The 22,038-nt window shown below is 41.7% G+C and overlaps 1 protein-coding gene and 1 long non-coding RNA gene across 3 annotated transcripts in view; one reads left to right on the top strand and one right to left on the bottom strand.

Moving 5' to 3' along the window:
- Positions 1–22,038, top strand: part of LOC147034583 (kin of IRRE-like protein 1) — a 319,700-nt gene that overhangs the window by 173,831 nt on the left and 123,831 nt on the right. For both annotated transcript variants that reach the window (XM_085885676.1, XM_085885686.1), the window contains one exon: positions 13,158–13,315. In XM_085885676.1, the coding sequence (XP_085741802.1) occupies positions 13,158–13,315 (158 nt within the window). The remainder of the gene's footprint in view (positions 1–13,157; positions 13,316–22,038) is intronic.
- Positions 15,098–22,038, bottom strand: part of LOC147034584 (uncharacterized) — a 9,897-nt gene continuing 2,956 nt past the window's right edge. Inside the window, exons 2-3 of the long non-coding RNA XR_015059338.1 lie at positions 17,491–17,543; positions 15,098–15,558 (exon numbers count right to left, since the gene is read on the bottom strand). This is a non-coding gene — a long non-coding RNA (uncharacterized LOC147034584). The remainder of the gene's footprint in view (positions 15,559–17,490; positions 17,544–22,038) is intronic.

Here is a 22,038-nt window from a genome sequence, read left to right as displayed (position 1 = left end):
CGGAGGTTTTGCACTCTACCGAGTGCTCCCCCTCTAGTTCTAACTGTGAAAAAACAAGTTCGATCCGTACTGGGTGCATAGACATTGAGTATTGTGTGTTTTAAACCATTAAGAGTAAATATCCATTAAACCATTAAGAGTAAATAAATAAAGAGATTAAATATCCTTTAATAATTTCATTCAAATCAACAATGAGATTACAGAGAGAGGGATGTAAATAGATGGCTACCCCAGCTGTGGGACACTCAAAGCTGCTGAAGAACCGCCTTCCTTTCATCGTTCTCTCCCATTCACTCATACAGGAGCAACTACATCTGGTTTCTTGTTAGAGTAAAAATTCAATGTAGTTCTTCAATACAAGCTCCTTAACTTCAGCTTTGCGTAAATTTGAATGTACTCCTTTAATGTTTAAAGTAGCTATTGAGAAAGCCATCGTGTGGAATTTTGAAAAAGACATCGGTCAATTGACCAGGTTATGGATGCAGTAGTTTCCTTGCTTTCAAAACCCATTTCTTGCGATGAAACATTTGTGACTCAGTCATGCCAAACTGCTCAGACTGAAGGAACAGCCGCTTTGCAGAAGTGATAAAATTGTGCATGTCTGGAAAGGAATATTGAATTTGACCATTTATTTTACAGAAGGTGTGCTGTAAAAATTTTATGATCTCGTTCGAGGGGGGGCACAGTCGGAACACCCATTCCTGAAATAAGCCTGGATCATTCCAGACATCGGTACTATCACCAGAAGCAAGCGACAAGGCCCCATCAGAATCATAGTCTGATTAGTGATCCAAACTTGAACCATGCACCACAGGTGGAGCAGGCATTTCCTTTTCTGCTGGGAGGGAAAAAGCCGTGACCGAAGCAGAACACACACGTTCCACTTCCGTAACATCCGGAGTTGTCTGGATCGCAGATGTCTCAGACACTCCGCTTTTGGTAGAGAGAGGGACCAACATAGGTTCACTTTCAATGTCCATGACATCAGCAACCACTGAGGTGGTCACAACTACTTATTAGAGCCAACACTGCCCTCCTGTTCATGCTCGTGTTCATCCTGTGCATCATCAGGAGCACTGTCAACATTCAACAGAGCTAGAACAGCAAATTTGTTTTACGTTTCCAAAGCAGCAAGCGAGCTGGCTGTATCTACATGAGAGCCATGTAGTTTGCTTGACGGCGCTAGCTTTTTAGAAACGCTCACCATTACATCATGACCATTGACATTAGGACGCTTGTTTCCTCGGGAGTGAACGGTGACAAAACTCTTGTCGTCTACTTGAGATTCTTTGACTTCTGCACTCACTTTCCAGGGCTGATTATGGGAGGTGTCTGCACGTTCCTCCGCTCTAGATGTACCACTTGTGGTTGGCTTGGGTTCTGCAGCTCTAGGTACATCATTAGTGCTTGGACTAGGCTCTTGGTGTTGAGATTCCTCATTAGGTTCCACATGTTGAGAATAACCACTAGGAATGTTTGGTTTCGGACACGCATTCTTAAAATATCCGTGCTCGCCACAAATAAAGCATATCATTAACTCAGTGGCGTTATAAACTTTGTAGTTGCGATCTTTATATTTAAGAGTCACAACAGTACTTAGTGACCGTGCACCATTATTCAAAACAATATAACAGTGGCGTCGGAACGACATCATGTGTTGAACCGAAACGCCAGAATGCAAACATAATGGGAGCATAGAAATCCGTGATACAACCGTCCCAAAATTTATTAAAGCAGAGATAATCTCCTCACTTTTAAAGAAAGGTGGAATATTTGAAATAATAATTTTAACAGCAGGTGTGTCCAAAGGACTTACAGAAACAAAAAGATCCGATGGGATAGACAAGCCGGTTTCAACCATCTGAGCAACGTATCGCTCTTCAGACAAAAATAGCACAACACGTTGATTCATCCTCGACGCTGCGAGAATGTTTTCGAGCCCATTGAGCTCTCCGAAACCTATTACGACATCAGCAACAATGATAAAGTCTGGTGAACAAACTATGACCCCATTATTTTGGTTAAGTGCCTCATACACACTATGATGCAAATATACATTTGCCATTGTGTAAAACAGTACAAAGAGAGACGGAGACGGAGACGGCGACGGCGACGGAGACGGAGACGGAGACGGAGACGAAGAGGTTGATGAGTAGCAGCACAGTGTATATCAAGCGATTGAACGCTTTTTTATGGATTGCTTTCGGTTATAAAACATTGCTTCCGTGAGAAATGTGTTTTTATTTTCAAATTAAAATCTTCATGTCATTATTGCAAGAAGATGCAGGTAATCTAAGGCAAGTATTTTACAATCGACAAGACTTAAGTTTTGGTTAACATTTGACTTTGAAATAAGTCTTATGTATGAGATTATTAAATATGACAATTTATAAAAGGAGAAAATATAAAAGAAAAACAATGCAAAGAAAATGAAGGAAAATTATAAAGACAAAATTAAAAAAAATAATTGTAGAAATAAACTAGAAAAGAGAGCGTAAGACATGAATAGAAGATAAATTACATAAAATCAACCAAAGCAACTCATCCTTCGCTTGTTTTTAGACCAACACAATTTCAGTGTCAAACAAGATAGAGCATTTAAAATGCAGAGCCTCATTGGTATATAATGAAATGGAAGACCAAGAAGGAACCCGAAGAAGTAAAGAGCAAAGATGGAGTCATCTGGAGGAACCTGGATAGGATTCGGGTTTCAGCCGCTACTCCACAACCGCTCAAACCCATCCAGGCGCAGCCAAGTGAGCCTTACAGAAACATTTCTGCAAGAATTCACTTCTCCTTCGAGAGATAGATAAAGAAAGAGTGGCATAGAGAGTAAAAGATAAAAGAGAAGAAAAAGGAAGAATTAGAATGAATAAAAATAATTGTGAAAATTTTTTTCAAAAGAAATGTGAAAGAAACAAAGATGTCGGGAAGAACCCAGACATATATATTTCAGCATTTACTCCCCAGACTAAAACACAGCAACATGTACAAGCTACTGGAGGTCCATCAGTGGGGAAGCACAGTCCACACAGCATCAGGATATGGTACAAACATAATGAAATGGAAGACCAAGAAGGAACCTGAAGAAATAAAGAGGAAAGATGGAGTCATCAAGAGGAACATGGAGACGATTTGGGTTTCAGCTGCTACTCCTCCACCCTCAAACCCATCCAGGCGCAGCCAACTGAGCCTTACAGAAAGAAATTCTGCCAGAATGATAATATAGTAGATTGCAATAGATCTGAGAATTAGTGTGGGCTCACTCACTCACTCATTCACAAACAGAATGCTTGGAGAATGGTTGTGGCTCAGGCGAAATGAATGGGAAATCCCTGAGGACAGTTGTTCTTAAAATATTTTTTGTCTAGGTTACCCCTTCGACATTTTGGAGATTAACAAAAATGCAGATTAGATAGAAAACGTTTTTAAAATTTAGCATTACATAACAAGTGCAATCTTTATATCGCTATTTCATTACTGCACAAAGCTATGTGTTTATGAGGTAATTTTAAGCACCTATGAACGTACACTAAAATGGCAGTAAATTGTCTCTCACTTTGACATAATTCACATTCAAGGTTAAAAAAAGTCAAACTCATGCTTAAATTTGATGTAAAATATTATGGTTAAAGAAGATGTCCATATCAAACAGTGCTTAAGGTGAGTTGGGCATGCCAGTTGATCTTGTCGCCCTGTAACTTGCTTCAAATTGTGGGCGGCACGGTCAAACATGCTTAGAGACGGTCAAGGATAACTTTGACATAATCCACATTGAAGGTACAATTTCAACTTGGGCTTCATTTAGTTGTAAAAATGTTCTAGCTGCATGAGATAACTTTCTCAAACTGTGCTTTTGGAAGCTTGGAGTGCAATATTAAAGTTGGTCTCCATGTGGACTCAATAGCACAGACACACACATACGCACGTACACACACACACACACACACACACACACACACGGGCTTGTGGGATTGAGGACCACACTGATTACAACGGCTTCAATGTGAGCGAGAACCGAACTGGAGGCTGCAGATTTTATGGGGGAGTGGGGTGCCCGTAGTTGTGTGGTTCGACATGCGTTTGGGACGTGGCCTAGTGCCCTGGCCTTGCCTTGTGGCTTGGTTGGTTTTGCTGACTCTATCCCGTCAATAAGGATGAGACTGAGGAATCCTGAGACCGCTGAGGAAGAGACAGAGACTGGGCGTACCCGGGTGTATACTGGAGGCCATTTCACGGACTGAGAGAGACACGGAGCATGGAAAAGGAGACGAACAGTGGCAGCGGTGCATACAAATGCGCACACACACATACGTACATGAATCGTAATGTACACATACACAAGCAATAATGGGATTTTTAATACCCTGCCGGTTTCACAGGAGGGGACGATAGGTTTTCTCTCCATCTGTCTGTCCGTCCGTCTATCCATCCGTCCATCTGTCCCAGCTGTGGTTTTTCATACTTTTTCCCCCAATACCCTTTAACATATTCAACTGAAACTGGGTACATGGCTTTATTATGATAATTTACAGAACAAGTTCTAGTTTCAGGGCATTTTGTCAATTTTTCACAGAGTTATGTCCTTTCTAGACTTAGAAAGTATCACATCGGTAGGGGACATGTATGGCAAGGCAATTCTCACTCTTGTTACACATATAAGACATTATATACACATATTGAAATGTGATGATACACATATTATACATGACATTATACATAACACAGAATGCTTGCCCTATGGGGGATCTTCCAAACATGCAACATGTTCTTCTTACGCATACCTTGATGTGGGTGATGTATAGGCAGGCAGCTGACAGCTTTGTATACACACAAAAAAAACCAGGTTAGGTGCTTGAAGCAAAAACATACCCACGGCTTATAATTGAAAACACCACACTGTACTGGGGAGGGACAGTAATACTGTGCGGTAAATGGTGGAGACCTGTCATACCCTTCCCCACCTGGAGGCGGTGCTACGTGATTCACATTTACATGGAGAATTTGCTTTCCCTCATCCCTCAACTTTCCCGCACTCCTCAACTTTCCCTCCCTCCTCAACCCCTCCACCCCCCACCCCCACCAAGACCACCGCCTCACATAAAAACACCCGGATGCATTAATTGGGGTTATGCTGATCTTGTGTAGCAAGTCTGGATGCAATTGGCCCAGAGCTTGAGGAGGAGTAGCACAACAAATATACAAACACACAAAATACACCAGTCCATAAATTATCGGAATTATTATATATACAAATATTATACATGTGACACATTAGACTATGTTATGTACACAAATATTATACGTGTGACATATTAGACTGTATGTTATGTACACAAATATTATACCTGTGACATATTAGACTGTATTTTATATACACACATATTATACATGTGACATATTAGACTGTATATTATATATACAAATATTATACATGTGACATATTAGACTATGTTATGTACACAAATATTATGCGTGTGACATATTAGACTGTATGTTATGCACACAAATATTATACCTGTGACATATTAGACTGTATGTTATGTACACAAATATTATACTTGTGACATATTAGACTGTATATTATATACACAAATATTATACATGTGACATATTAGACTGTATTTTATATACACACATATTATACATGTGACATATTAGACTGTGTTATGTACACACATATTATACTTGTGACATATTAGACTGTATTTTATATACACACATATTATACATGTGACATATTAGACTGTGTTATGTACACACATATTATACTTGTGACATATTAGACTGTATATTATATACACAAATATTATACATGTGACATATTAGACTATGTTATGTACACAAATATTATAAATGTGACATATTAGACTATGTTATGTACACAAATATTATATCTGTGACATATTAGACTGTATGTTATGTACACAAATATTATACTTGTGACATATTAGACTGTATATTATATACACACATATTATACTTTTGACATATTATAAAATATTCACACATTGATGTGTGATCCCACACATATTATGCGTGATGTATAAAAGCATACATATTGTATACACACATATTATATGGGACATCTCATACATGATGCATTACACCGTATATTATATACACACATATTATACGTGACACATTATGCTGTATATTATATGCAAACATATTTTACATGACATATTATATACACATATTCATATGTGATCATACACATATGATACGTGACATCTTAGACATTCATATTATATACACACATATTATACGTAACATATTCTACAAACATATACAACCCGTAACTTCGCTGACGAGTATATTAAGGGGGTGGGGGGGAGGGGAGGGAGAAAAAGGGATAGACAAGCCGGTAGGCGACGAGGGATCTGTAAAGATCGAAGCGCTGGATACAACGCTTTTCATTCTGACCGATCCACCGACGAAGATTCATTGCCAAGACGTATTGGTTCACTTACAATTGTTCCTCTGCCTGGCAAGATTTTTCCGATTGCATATTTTTCCAACTGGCACTCCTCACAGGACTACGATTTGAAAATTAAAACCTAAATCAAAAAATTGTCTCGAGTAAAATTTTATAGATATCTCGAAGTGTTTAATTCCGAAGTCTCATTTCTCCACATTCAAAACTGTAGGACAAGGATTGAAAATGGTGAACGTAGGTCGAGAAAAAAGTATTTTTTCGAATTTTGCGTATTTCAGCCCCGACAATCTTGGTGATCGAATCTTGAAAAATGCTGCGGTTCAATTTTGTAGTAGTTATTAAACTCTATCCATACACCGAATTTGAACGTTCCGCCGTCGACGGTTTCCGAGGTCAAGGTCACTTAACATATTCCCTGGTTCACCACCTTTCCGCATTCGGAGGGCTGCCATTCGGAAACTATGAGAGATAGAGGAATGTTATGCTGTTGCGATAACTAGATGGGGATGCAAGGAATAGGCCGGAGTTGGTCCGGTCGCTCTACCTATCATAGAAGCCGCGCTACGTCAATTACCGTTTGGGTTCTTAAAACGCGGTTTTTCGGCTGCTGCATAGCAATGGGTGGTTGCTTAGGCCTCAGTCACATTTTCTCTACGGCGAGGATAAGGCGGCCGTACATCCTCTGAATTGACAGAAACGTGCGGCGGCCGCAGAGAAACTGAGGTGGCCTCAGGGTGGCCCTATGCCGTTTGGCTATATTTTACAGGCCGTAGGGTCGCCGTGGAGTGAAATCGCGGAGTTATAACTTTTTTTTCACTTCTATGCTCGCCGTAGCAATTAGACAAGCCAAGCTATGACATAGATGTGTTCCACGTCGACTGTACGTAGGGCGTATGGTTGGGCTTGAGTTATTCGTGCAGCTGCCGTAAGCTCTTCTCAATGAAAAATGAATTTTCCCATCCCCCAAAAAATTACAGCGGCCGCACTATTTCTACGGTCGCTGTACGGTGGCCTTGCGGTCTGTGTGACTACCTGTGGGCAACGCAAGGTCGACGCACCGTTCCCCTATGCCCACCGTGCACCCATGTACGGCCTCCATGGCAGTCTGCGTCGAGGGTGCGTCCACCGTGTACTACCGCTAAAGATCGGAGTATAGTTGTTTGCCTATACACAGTGGTGCCCCCAGAACCACAATCACTTTCATCAAACGCATCGGGCTGACGTAATCATGGATATTAAAAATTACAACCGGTTTTGCTGTGAAATTCAATCCTTGCCCGACAGTCCGTCACACCATGTGATCGGATTGCTTTTTTTGTTAATAATTAAAACACAAGATGATTAAAAAAAATTAAGGTGAAAACACGAGGTTAGGCCAAAGTCACATTTGGCTCGGCGCCCGGAGGATCTACAAAATGTACGGACACTCGCAATTATATAGCGGCCGCAGTATTTCCACGGTCACACAATGTAGCAGTCACAACATGTTTTTTTTATTTTTTTCGGGGAGCCGCACGGCGTATTTATAAATTGTGAAGACCGAAAACGTGGGGGTGCCGTAATTTTTTGGGGGTTGGGAAAATTCATTTTTCATTAAGAAGAGCTTACGGCAGCCGCACGGAAAACGCAAGCCCACCGTACGCCCTACGTAGGTCGACGTGGAACACATCTACGTCATAGCTTGGCTTTGTCGAATTGCTACGGCGAGCGTAGAAATGAAAAAAAGTTATAACTCCGCAGTTATAATTCCACGGTGCCCTTACTGCTTGTAAAATATAGCCAAACAGCGTAGGGCCACCCTAATGCCACCTCAGTTTCTCTGCGGCCGCCGCACGTTTATGTCAATTCAGAGGGCGTACGGCCGCCTTATCCTCACCGTAGAGCAAATGTGACTGAGTACTTCCACCGACGAACTGAATGAACAAAGCGCGAAGATGCGGGTCGAACAGGTGGGGGAGACACGTGAACAAACATGAACGCTACGTTTTGTTCGGTTTTTTAAAATGTATTGGGTTTTTAGGGCCAAACTTTCTCGAAAAAATTGTTCGGATTCCAAATTGTTCAAACAGCTTGGCCATTCGGATTCTGGGGGACCACGGTATATTATAGTTATAGTATATTCAGTTATATATATACTGGTATATTTTTATTTCAGTAAAAAAGGACTGGTATATATACCCACTCGTTACCATCTGTCTGGCCGCACGTTCGCCTTAGGCCCCCCTGCGGTCACCTTACGGGAACCTTGAGGTCTCCTTGCGTCTGCCTTGAAAATTATATTGCCACCGCAGGGACGCCCTAAGGTCACTGTGAGACATCAAATCAAAGACCATACGGCACCCCCACGTTTTCGGTCTCCACAATTTATAAACACGCCGTGTGGCTACCCGAAAAATAAAAACACATGTGACTGCTACATTGTGTGACCGTGGAAATACTGCGGCCGCCGTAGAATTGCTGGTGGCCGCAGATTTTGGAGACCCCACTGCCGCCATGGCAAATGTGACCTAGGCCTTAGCAACGAAACTCAAACGCGCACACTCCCAGCTCATATGGCACCTGCTCACCAAGTTTCATCGAAATTAGTTTGCTGGTTTGTGCGGTGGAGACTCACATTGCAGATACACACACACACACACACACACACACACACACACACACACACACACACACACACACACACACACACACACACACGGAAAACCCGACAATAACGGATATCTAGCAAATCCCAAAAATGGATGGGATAGATAGAGGAGGGAGAGAAGGGGATAGAGGGGAGCAGAAGGGGGGGGGGGTGTTTTGGACATGTGCTTGATAGAGGAACTTGAGGGAAAGTGGGGGGGGAGGGGATAGTCCCTTTCTGCTGGCATTGGTATAGGATTGAATGAAATTGGGTACATGAAAACAAACAGCACCTTGAAACGGGTCAGACTAAACACCGCCCGGACACCACCCATAGAGGTCCATGGGGGCGGGGGGGGGGGCTTTTGGCGGAGGTAAATGGGAGGGAAGGGGAAGGGAAGGTAGGGTGGTTTCCTTCAATTGTCGAAAAATCTGTGCCAGTCTTTGTGCCTTTTCCACACAAACGATAAGTTCTTGGAACGCTTAACCTGAGACGAATTGTGGAATTGATCCGATAATAAATTTCAACTGCGAAAAAAAAAGCTTTCATGTGTCCAATTCACACATTCTTTGGCACCCCTTCCTCTCCTCAACCTCCAGAGGGTTGTTTGAGGGTGGAGGTGGTTTGGGAGGGGGATAGCATAAGTGGAAGGAAGGGAAGGCAGCATGAGGGGAGGGAAGGGAAGGAAGAATGATGGGAGGGAAGGGAAGCCAGCACGATGGGAGGGAGAGGAAGCATGAGGCAGGGGAGGAGAAGGCAGCATGAGGGGAGGGGAAGGCAGTGCGAGGGGAGGGGAAGGTAGCATGATGGGAGTGGAAGGCAGTGTGAGGAGGGGAGGCATCATGAGGAAAGGAGGCAGCATAGGGAGTGGGGAGGCAGGGGAAGGGGAAATCAGTGTGGGGGGGCAGATTGAGGGGAGGGGAAGGCAGTGTGAGGCGAAGGGAAGGAAGTGCAAGGAGAGGGAATGGGAAGGCAGCATCAGGGAAGGAAATAGGAAGGCAATGTGATGTGGGTAGGGGGAGAGGGCATTGCGGGAGAATGTGAGGCAATGTGAGGGGGTGGGGAAGGCAATGTGAGGAGTTGGGAGGCAGGCAGCATGAGGGGAGGGGAGGCAGCATGAGAGTGCAGGCAATGAGGAGGGGGTGCAGCATGAGTAGGGTAGGCAGTGTGAGGGAAAGAAGAGGGAATTGGAAGGCAGTAAGAGGGGGTGGGGAAAGCAGCTTGAGTGGAGGGGGAGGCAGGCAGCATGAAGGGAGGGGAGGCAGCATGAGAGTGCAGGAAATGAGGAGGGGGGTGCAGCGTGAGTAGGGAAGGCAGTTTGAGGGAAAGAAGAGGGAATGGGAAGGCAGTGTGAGGGGAAGGAATGGGGAAGACATCATGAAGGGAGGGAATGGGAAGGCAGTGTGAGGGGAGGGAATGGGGAGGCAGCATGAGGGGGGAGGAGGAGGCAGCCTGAGTGGAGGGGACAGCTTGAGGGGAGGGGAGGGAGTGGAAGGCAGTGTGAGGGGAGGGGGAGGCAGCATGAGGGGAGGAGGAGGCAGCGCCAGTGGAGGGGGAAGCAGTGAGAGCGGTGGTGAAGGCAGTGTAAGGGGAATTGAAGGCAGCATAAGGGGAAAGGAAGGTGCAGCGTAAGGGGAATGGAAGGTGCAGCTTTAGGGGAATGTTAGGCGCAGCGTAATGGGAATGGAAGGCAGTGTAAGGACAAGAGATTGAACTCTGGAATGTCGGCAGTGTACCAGGGCATTACCAGGGTGATAAAATGTGCCAAAACAGCCACGTTTTATTTTTAACCACCACGTTCCATGTAAAACCGGGCGGGAGCATTTATAAATTAAAACTCATGCTGTCTACCTGACAGAGATCTGCTTGCATGCATGCCCCAACCCATCCATGTTCCTCCAACCTGCTCACATGCGGGTATGCACAAACCCCACCACATCCGTGTGTGCTGTCGACGTACCTCTTTATTTCCAGCCACTGCCAACTATTAATATGTTGCAGCAACGACTAGTATATATTTTTTAATACTTTGTCATGAAAGCAGATCGCACAAAATAGTAAAAAGAAAAAACTGCGTACCGAATTGCCCAAAAATAGGACCCCTGTCGACTATCGTCATGGTTTGCAAAAGCAGGAATGAGGGCACAGTATTGCGCCAAATGAAGTTACACTTTCTGCACATTCCTTAATATTTTCTTCACTAAATATAAATTGTCCAAACAGTGGAAAAAAATTAAGCTTTATTGTTTGCTTAAATAAATACACTTAGTTATAAAAATCGCTTATTTATTAAAATTTTCAGATTACACTCTGGATTTCAACACTTATTTGGATGTGAGGCAGTGTGAGGGGTTGAGGGTTAGTCCACCATATCCGATTGAGGGTTAGCCCACATTTAGTCCACCATATCCGATTCTCAAATCAAATATAATATTACGATTATATCCTTTAATTAGTTTATGAGAGTAGATCTTGTTTCCAAATTAAGGCATGTTTGAATAGGCTGAACAAAATGGCAAATAAAGACACCTGCGAGCTGACCAAGGCTGAGCCTTGATAAAGAATAATTAAATAAGGCCATTAATAATCTTCAAAGGGGGTGTTTAAGTTTACCCAAAAAACACAATTTTCAGTCATGCGCTTTCTTGGAGTTTTCTTCATATACTTGCAAAGTTTCAGAGTGATAGGTTTCATGGTTTTGGAGTTATGGAGGTAACACACTCACACACACACACACATGCACACACACACACACACACACACACACAGACACACACACAATTACATCCTCTGTTGTCCTTTTAGGAATGCACTAGCAAAGTACCCGCCCATGGGCGGGTACAGTTATCTGTTGAATGGCGTTGGTCCCATCTCGATCGGATGAAATTGAGAAATTGACGTTAGCCGGTGACCTTGACCCCATGACCTTTGACCTTGACCTTGACCTTGATCCCCTTATGTCCGTTCCCAAGGATCACATATGCTAAGTCTCAGCTCATTTTATCCAACGGTTTGGCCATCTATAAAGGACAAACAAACATGAAAAATTGACATTTTAGTCAATTTATGATGTCATAACTCGAAAACCGGAAGTCGGAAGTGAATGTCTTCAATCAACTGTGTCATTTAATTTTGATTATCTGTCGAATGGCGTTGGTCCCGTCTCGATAGGATGAAATTGAGAAATTGAAGTTACCCAGTGACCTTGACCCCGTGACCTTTGACTTTGAACTTGACCCTCCTCCCCCCCCCCCATGTCCGTTCTCATTGCCCAAGGATCACTCATGCCAAGTTTCATATCATTCCATCCAACGGTTCGGCCGCCTATAAAGGACGAACAAACACACACACACATACATACATACAAACATATTCTATTTTTTTTAGTATAGTAGACTTGCAAAGTACCCGCCCATGGGCGGGTACAGTTATCTGTTGAATGGCGTTGGTCCCGTCTCGATCGGATGAAATTGAGAAATTGACGTTATCCGGTGACCTTGACCCCGTGACCTTTGACCTTGACCTTGACCTTTGACTTTGACCTGACCTTGATCCCCTTATGTCCGTTCCCAAGGATCACATATGCCAAGTTTCATCTCATTCTATCCAACGGTTTGGCATCTATAAAGGACAAACAAATATGAAAAATTGACGTTTTAGTCAATTTATGATGTCATAACTCGAAAACCGGAAGTCGGAAGTGAATGTCATCAATCAACTATGTCATTTAATTTTGATTATCTGTCGAATGGCATTGGTCCCGTCTCGATCGGATGAAATTGAGAAATTGAAGTTACCCAGTGACCTTGACCCCTTGACACCATGACCTTTGACCTTTAACTTGACCCCCCATGTCCGTTCTCATGTCCCAAAGATCACTCATGCCAAGTTTTATCTCATTCCTTCCAACGATTCCGCCGCCTATAAAGGACGAACAAACACACACACATACATACATACAAACATATTCTGTTTTTTTTTAATATAGAAGATATGATCAACAATTAAAGACCAAGGAACAAGATATGGCTTTAGTCTTAATTCGCTCTTTTCAAACTCTATGCCCTAATTTATTGTGAAACTATCTTGCAGTACCACCTGACAACCCTATTATTTTGGGTGGGCCGGAGGTAAAGCTCAAAGCAGAGAAGCCATTTAACCTGACTTGCTATGCACGACGAGCAAAGCCAGCAGCAACGATCACATGGTTCCGTGATGGCGTTCCTCAGCGTGGTGCAACGTATGCTAAGGTATGGTTTGGTCGCATAATTTTGCCTTGTTAGTTTTAACTCAATAAAGTCTCCAAAATACCTTGATATTTGAGAGCCCCAACTTCTTCAGATATATTCCCCCTCTGTCAATTTTCATGTCAAGCACACTTCATTTCCAATTGCTCTCTCTCTCTCACTCTGCCATGAATTTTATGCTCCATTTTCCACTGGGCAGTAATATATTGCATTGCAAATGGCCAGTTGATTGTTTTCAAATTTAATGTTGTCAGCATATTTGAACGTTCTTCATCATTCAAAGAATGGTTGCACTGCACATCACCATTTCACCCACACTGACTTTCCTCTAATCATTGAGCATATAGAGCCTGAGGAAATCTGTGGGTTAAGGATGAGATGTTGATTGAGACTCGAGTTGTTCTATTCTATTAACAAAATTGGTTGCATATAAGACTTTGTGGAATTCTTGATGGACTGTGTTTCTTCAATTTGATGTATAATGACGTGCAAATTCCGAACAAAATTAAAAATGGTCGACTAAAAAAACCAAGTATAAAAACAAAGACTGAAAATGGTGGAAATTAAGTTTGAATGCCCAAAAAACGGCTGAACGCTGAAGTAAATGGGACTCAATCTGGTGTCCTTGCCAATCACAGTTAGTGGTGTATCACTTACCTTAGAATTTCCTAGTTGCATTATGCAGTTTCCTTTGGCTGGAAGAGTGCATGTGTGTGTGTGTGCATGTGCGTATGTGTGTGCGTGTATGTGTACGTGTACCTATGTATGTGTGCATATATGAATGAACAGGCAAACAAAGATTATATGTGTATGTGGGAAAACTACATGCCCAAACCAGGAATCAAAGCCAGCTCCCCTCGTGAACCGTTCCAGTGCTCTACCATCTGAGCTGTCTGGCTGACCCATGGGCTGCACATGCAATTCTCCTCCACATCCAGATGCCACTCGATTTCCTCCGCTGCTTCCAGGTCACTCACTGCCAACCATAGGAGCAGTGAGGGCCTGTGAATGAGAAGGTCTTCCCTCCATGGTGGTACAATTCCATGCCCACTATTATTCACCACAGGGGGCATAGCAATATAATTATGACTAAATAGGCAAACAAAGATCATATGTATATGTGGGAAAACTACATGCCAAGACTAGAAAATTAACCCAGGTCCTCTGGTGAACTGTACCAGTGCTTTAATGTTGAGCATAAGTCACGGATTATGTCTCACATGTTAAAGCTGCATAATCTGCAAAGACAAACAGTCTGTCTGCCACTCAGACAATTGTTCCCGCTAATGCAAATCAAAAGACCAGAAGGCATGTGGTGCGATCCGCAGGAAAATAAATATATGGAGTGTGACGAGCGCTCCCCCAATCTCCAATTGACATAAGTCCTGCGCATGTGCACACCAAAAGGATACCTCTGACCCAGAGGCATCAGACCAACCTCTATGGAGAAGACACACTGACTGACTTTTATTATTTTAGATTGTAAGTGATGAAGGAACCAGTGTAAAAAGAGGACATAAAAAAATTATGTGACAATGCTACCCTTTATCATTTGAAAATCTACTTCACTAGATTGTCACACATTGATAATTTTCAGTCTCATTCATTGTCAACCTACGATTAAGTGAGTGTCACAGCAGAATAAAGCCTGATACAAGAATAGTTGTTTTACTCACAATAGTGTGAATCCAGCATTAACTTCCTCAAATGAAATTTTCTAGCGGAAAAATGTTCCTGTGCATCCTTTACATCTATGTGAAATGAGAAATGAAAACAAACACATCATGTTGTTTGAACATATCAATATTTATTGTTTAATGAACAAATCGACATGAGAATGTCAAAACGTGTGCAAGACATGTCTCGAGGGGTTCAAAGAGGGGTGCAGTCAAAAGTCAGTTAACAGCTCAGTATCTGGTGTGACCACCATTTGCGTTGACACACACTACCATCTGAGCAAGGGCACCTTGTTGCAGACACAAGATGGTTGAAGAAGCCTTTAGGGATGTCTTTCTGGATTTGTCCCTAGGCCTGCCACAATTGGGCCAATATCACTATTTTTTTTTTTGAAGACGGCGCAATCGTCGTTCCATTTCATCCCACTCATGTTCCATGGGAGAAAGATCAGGTGAAACAGCTGGCCATTGTAGTGTGGGAATGTTCTGTTGTGCGATGAAGTCAGTGACCGCTCATGCAACGTAAGCGTATGCGTTATCCTGTTCAATTGTGATGCAACATGCATGAACCTGAAGGAGCGGGAGAACATGAGGACAGAGAACTTCATCACGGCACCAAATACCTGTAAAATTTCCATTAATGACCACCAGCTGGGTTCTGTGATGTGCGGTGATGTCCGATCCCCATACCATTACACTACCACCCCCGAACGGCGAACGTTGCACAACACATGCATCAGCATAACATTCCCATTTCCGTCGATAAATGTGACAATGCCCATCACTCCTGTCAAGATGAAACCTTGACTTATCTCTAAAGAGGATAGCAGCCCAATCTTGTCTCCTGACCCTGAGACATTTCCTACACCAACCAAGGCGTGCATGTCGATGACTTGGCAACAAAATAGGATATACTGCTAGTCATCCTGGATGGATGTTATGCTCTTGTAACAGATTCCTGACAGTTCTGGCACTGAATGACCACAAGCCAAGGATGCTGTGAGCTGTCAAACTCGCTGTCTGGAACCAATTCCTAAGGTGCACCAACCGGATATGATTATCCTGCCTACGTGATGTCACATGTCGTTGCCCAGAACATGGACGGTCTATGACCGTTTCTTGATTACGTCTCCAGTTTGCCAGTTTCTTGATAACGTCACCAGAGTGACTGCATGGTGATCCAATGAACACCGAAATGCCGAGCCACAACGTTTTGTGGTATTCCTGTCTCATGCGTGCCAATAGCACATCGATGTTCGTTTTTGAAAGGGCATGGCATCATGTTTACAAAGTTTAGACATCAATAAAAAATGTTTTTCACAGCTGGGATGGTTCACCGAATCGTGCTGCATTGCAATTTGCTCAGTACCATGTGGAGCACTGTCACGTGACTCAGTACACGTTCATGGCAATTTGTGCGTGCAGTGCACAGTATGCAAGTGCAAATTCCGGATATTCACGGGTAAACTGGGGAACCTTCTAAAGCACATGTTGACTGACCATTATTTTGCTGGGGTACATGTTAGTATAATTTGGGGTAATTTTTTATGGTGCACAGGAACTTTTTCAGTTCAGTTATTACATGACCAGAGCACTCTGCAATTGGACGCTGGGATGTTGGTTGGATTCCAACCCTGGCCGAGTCGTACCGAAGACTTTTAAAATGGTACATTCGATGGCTTCCTTGCAATGCTCAGCATTTAAAGCATAGGACATGGCCAAATCCCATTGGTTGGCATCCATGGGGAGGAGGAAATTTCTCTGTAATTGTCCGGCTGAGTGTGGTGAGGCAATCAAGCTTACAAAAATGGTGTCCCTTTTACCCAGAGAGTTCGAGAAAGTTACGTCACTTCTCCCAAGCTCAGAATGTTTCTTTGTCTGAAATCAAGTCTAGTATTGTTTCATTTGTTTGTCTGTATGTGTGTGCATGCTTTTTGTTGTACCTCCCCAATGAGCCTTGAACCTACTATTTAAAAAAAACAAACATTCAAAGTTTTGCAATGGAGAAATATAAATTATGGTCTGTATCGGGTTCTCCATATTCAAAACATTTACAGCAGTTTTGTTTCTGTGATAACTGATGCAAGAATCTGAGGTGGATAATGTTAGACTTCCATCATTGATAAATGTTTTTGAGAAGGAAAGCAGAAACTCTCCTAAAGTTAAGTGCATTGTCAAGGAATGTTTTCTTTAAATTATATACAATCATTTCATACAACTTGCGAATCACTTTGCTGCAAATACAGTTGTGAATGCTTTCTCAAGAATAGTAAATTGCACTTTTGCACAAAGTGGTCTCAGCTGCTTAAAACCTTATTTTGAGAAGAAGTCATCAAACCAAAATGGTGAAATGGTAAAAGGATGGTAAACAGTGGGATGAGCAAAGCAAGAGCCATGTGCTCTGTACAGATTAATCCAAGTTTGAGTTGTTCACTGGCGATCAATGACAGCTTGTTCATTGACGTAGAATAATAATAGAGGAAACAAAACAACAATATTCACCTCAAAACCCACCAGATACGGAATGAAGAACTGTGTTTATCAGCCAATGGCATCTGTAATGTACACAAAATTGATGTCATCCTAACTGCTGATAAGTACAGGAAGATTATCATCCAACCTACTCTTCCTTCAGGAACAGGACTCATTGATTGAAAATTTTCTTCCAACAAGATATTGAGTCTCAGCAAACAGAAAACATGGTGAAATGATATAATGGCAATATAAAGGTCAAAGGAGCACTCACAAACATGGCTTGGCCTGCATAAAATCCAGACTTGAATATTATTACTGAGGCTGCCATGAGATCACAGTAACACTTAAAAAGGTGAACTTTGGCCAAACAACTTTGTTAAATTGTAGGGAATACGAGAGAACATTTGCAACAATATGAAAATATCATGACCAAGTTACTCACAGCCAAAAGTATTTTGACTAAAACACACTGAGGTTTTTTTTTTTTTCAACATATGATTAAATTAATTAGTGGGGAAAACAAAAGGGTAATTTCACCAACTAGTTGCAATGATTTGTTTGTCTTGACTCTTGCACATGTATCGTAACTTCCTTGAGTACGTAATCATTTCTAATATTGATTGTACGTACATTTATTTATTTCCTTTTTCTTTCTACACTTGTGACTCACTTTATCTTGAGAAGAATTCGAAGGTTTATCATCCTCATCAGTAACAAATTCAATCTATGAACTTGAGTGCTTTACAGCTTGGCTGTATTATTAATGGTATTTCGATTTACCATGACTTTGTTGTTTAATGCAGTTATCTCCATGATAGACCTGCTTAAAAGAAGAAAAAAAAACTATTTAAGACTAGAAGAAAATAGCTGTTTTTTTAAGGACAGCTTTTGTTTATATGTGTCAAAAGCAAGAGGAAGGAAAAACAGTTGGACGTGGATAAAGCCTGAAGACATTACAAATATTTTTGGATGCGTGTGGGTGTTTGTGGGTGTATGTGTATGTGTGTATATAATTTATATTCGGGTTGGATATGGTGATGTGAGGGTTGCATGATTGGTGAAGGTTCCGTTGTGTGTTGTATATTTGTTGGCATGGTGTTGGGGATGGAGTGATGTTGTTATATCTATATATTGCTAAAACTCTCATCATATGTGTATATATATATATATATATATATATATATATATATATATATATATATATATATATATATATATATATATATATATGTGTATGTATGTTCCCGAAATACAGCCAAAACGGTACAGGATAGCGCAGACATTTTAGAGTCACCTTACTCACCATTCTCCTGTGGTATGCAGTATCAAGTTTCGTTAAAATAGGGCAACGAAAAAAAATATTAAAAAATAAATTCCCAATTCAGTCAAGTACTCTTCAGGAGTATTTGATCAATGCAAACAACCTCAGCGGTATAGTTCGCTGGAGCTATCCCTTTTTTATCAACCGCTGTCACAACGGGAACCCAACGGGTTCACGGGTCATCTAGTATGATATAATATTGTGGTGATTGGGATTATACATTTTAAAAGGTAAAAGGACACTTCCAACCAAAAAGTGAATTAGATCTACCCTGCTAATCCAGTAATGCACAAGCAAGAGCAGATCCGGTCTCAGGCGAAGTTTCACCAACTTCACAGTGGGCTTCCTCAGGCCAATTGACCCCAAGCCCGAGCAAGTATCCAATTTCATTCCCAAGATGACACTTCTTTTTCGGTCATGTGCTAGTGTGAGAGGTCAATTGAGGAGTTTTTCTTTTGCTGAACCGAAAGCAAAAAATGACAATCGCATCATCGATGGTCTGCTCTGCTCTCTATTTCCTTAATATCTAGTATTGTACTGGACGTAAGAGGGTGAGTAAATGTGTAGGTTTGCTCTTGTATTTCTGGAGCACAAACAGGGCTGACTTAGTTTCCAGGTTGAATATGGTGTTGTGTGGGTTGCGTGATTGTTGAAGGTTCCTTTGAGTGTTGCACATGTGCGGGCATGGTATTGGGAATCGAGCAATGTTGTTTCTTGCTCAGCTTGTCCAATTGTTTGCATCATCCAGTTTTTGCCATTCATATCAGAGGAATGCATTGTGTATGTATGCGCCTGGTCTCCCCAGTTAGACCACTTAATTGGCGCTTGATGTGCGATGCATCCAGAATCAATCTGTGTCATTTGTTGGATGTCATGTCAAGAACATGCGTCCCATCAAAGTGAAATTGTTGGCCATATTGCAGGCAATGGCATGCTTTGGTTGACTGTCACCTTGCAAAGGAGGAGGAGGAGATTGGGACCATACTCTATGCAGAGCGTTGGTGCTGCCAAAGCAGTCTCCTTGGCTATTGGGTACAATCCTGGATGGGTCGCCACTCCCACACAGTATACCAGCATTCTGGCACTCATTTTGCTGACCTCAGAAGGATGACAGGCCGAGTTAACCCCACCTGGTAGTAATTCAATAGATGAGCGGGATTTGAACTCAGGACCCTCAGATCCAAAGCCAACCACCCGAACCATTAAGCCAATACCAGGCATACCTTGCAAAGCCTAATTGCTAATTGCTCTATCATGTCACATACTACACACACACACACACACACACACACACACACACACACACACACACACACACACACACACACACACACACACACACACACACATATATATATATATATATATATATATATATATATATATATATATATATATATAGTCAGAGATTGCTTTCAGGCTATCCTGCCGAACACAATAACCTTCAGGCACAGAATAAAACACACCGAAAAGTACATCACTTTGGAATTACAGCAGTAAGCATATATGGATATCTCCTCATGGTTCCCGAGGTATGTCAGAACACTACTGATGATTTGGACACAAATGCTAACTTAATATTATTAATGACTTACTTCCTTTGCATCGAGATTTTGATCATTATCCACAGATTTTATAATTAGCATTCAGATCTCAGTGCACCTTTCAATTTATTTGGCTAAATGCTACTGGTTCTGCTGCTTCTCCAAAGTAAAAGTTTCTTTCATAGTGACTGATGTTGCTAACATTGTATAATTGTTTCTCCTTTACGACATCCACGACATACATTCTATTCTTATTCTGAATCATGGTAACTGTTGTTCTATTCTGTTCTCAAACAGCATTTGCATCTAATATTGGGAGATTTCACTTATTGTTTACATTTTCTTGTTTTTAATCATGTGTATGATACCGAGGTGAATGTCTTTATTTTACAAACTTATTATGAACAAGGATGAGGGTGACAGAAGAAAAAGATGACAAAAAGGAGGATAATGAACCGTCTGTGGGATCCACCCTCCTGGATGGGCCCACACTTCTTGACTTTGTTTCACTCTCCCCAGTACTCATGCTGGTTCATCAGTTAGCAACAATCCATAATCACTTGTTCTCACTACAGGGCTACTCACATTTATTCACCATTTTGCACAGTTCCGTAAGAGCATGCTGTCATTCTCACGGTGCTCATGCTGTGCCACAATGGAAGCGCCAGCCGTAAGAGTGCTCTCCACAAACTTGGATTATATGCTGTCTTCACGGACCTGTTGCCGACTCAATGATCCTCTCTTAGTTCTACTTCTGATGGACCCCATGTTTTTGCATCAAAATTTCAAATATATCCTCTTCTCATTGGCCAGCCAATGGCTGAGTATCTGGCTGCTGCACTGATCTGCAGACATGCATGTGCCATCTGCAATGTTCGTGGTTGATGCTTTGCTTTCCCAATATTATTTTTTCTGGAGACCAACTGCTTCTCAAACATTTCTGATGTTCTTATGTTTAAAATTATGATCCCATCTCCAGGCCATATCCTAATGCTCTTTTCATTCCACTGGTTGAGAAAGCATTTGATGTTATAACTATTTCATTATATAGTCTTTCAAACAGATCAGCATGCAATACTAACCCTTGTACTCCTTCATAGAAAAATATTATTTGATCATTTTGTTTAAAAATATTTTTGTTTTTGAAAAAAATTGGAGTTTGTTTTTTTTTCTATTTATTTTAGCACTTGAAAATTGTTTCAAGAGACCATTCTGTTTATAAAACAGAATAATACCAGTTACTAGATATCTCCGATCACAAAGCAATCCCAAAGCGATCCCAAAGTGATTGCCTGCAACTTACTCTTGGCCCGTAATCCAATAATGGCCATATTTTGGTCGGAACATCATATGACCTTGACATTCAGAATTTAGGGATAGAGTGTACATTAAGAAAATGTGTCCTCATCTGCAATCTATCCAAAAAACTCACATCATGAAAATCAGAGGAAAATTATTGAAGTTTTGATCAAAAATGTGTCTTTTGTTAATTGATCACAATCAGAAAAAAGTAGGTCAAGGACACGAATCAAATATCAGGTGTACAATGTCGGTGCAGACTGCAGATCCACTATTATAATTCAATAACATATTGGAAGGCCAAGAATCTATGAGATTGACATTGACAAAATTGAGCGATCAACCCCGCAAACTTTTTAATCCCATGATTGAAACAAAATTTCATTTGGAAAGCCCTTGGATATTGGCAGA

This window comes from Eptatretus burgeri, chromosome 1 (assembly GCF_056783735.1).
Source record: "Eptatretus burgeri isolate ZD-2024b chromosome 1, Ebu_testis_v1, whole genome shotgun sequence".
Lineage (NCBI taxonomy): Eukaryota > Metazoa > Chordata > Myxini > Myxiniformes > Myxinidae > Eptatretus > Eptatretus burgeri.
The sequence above is the reverse complement of the archived record's forward strand: the minus strand, read 5'-3'. Positions and strand labels throughout refer to the sequence as shown.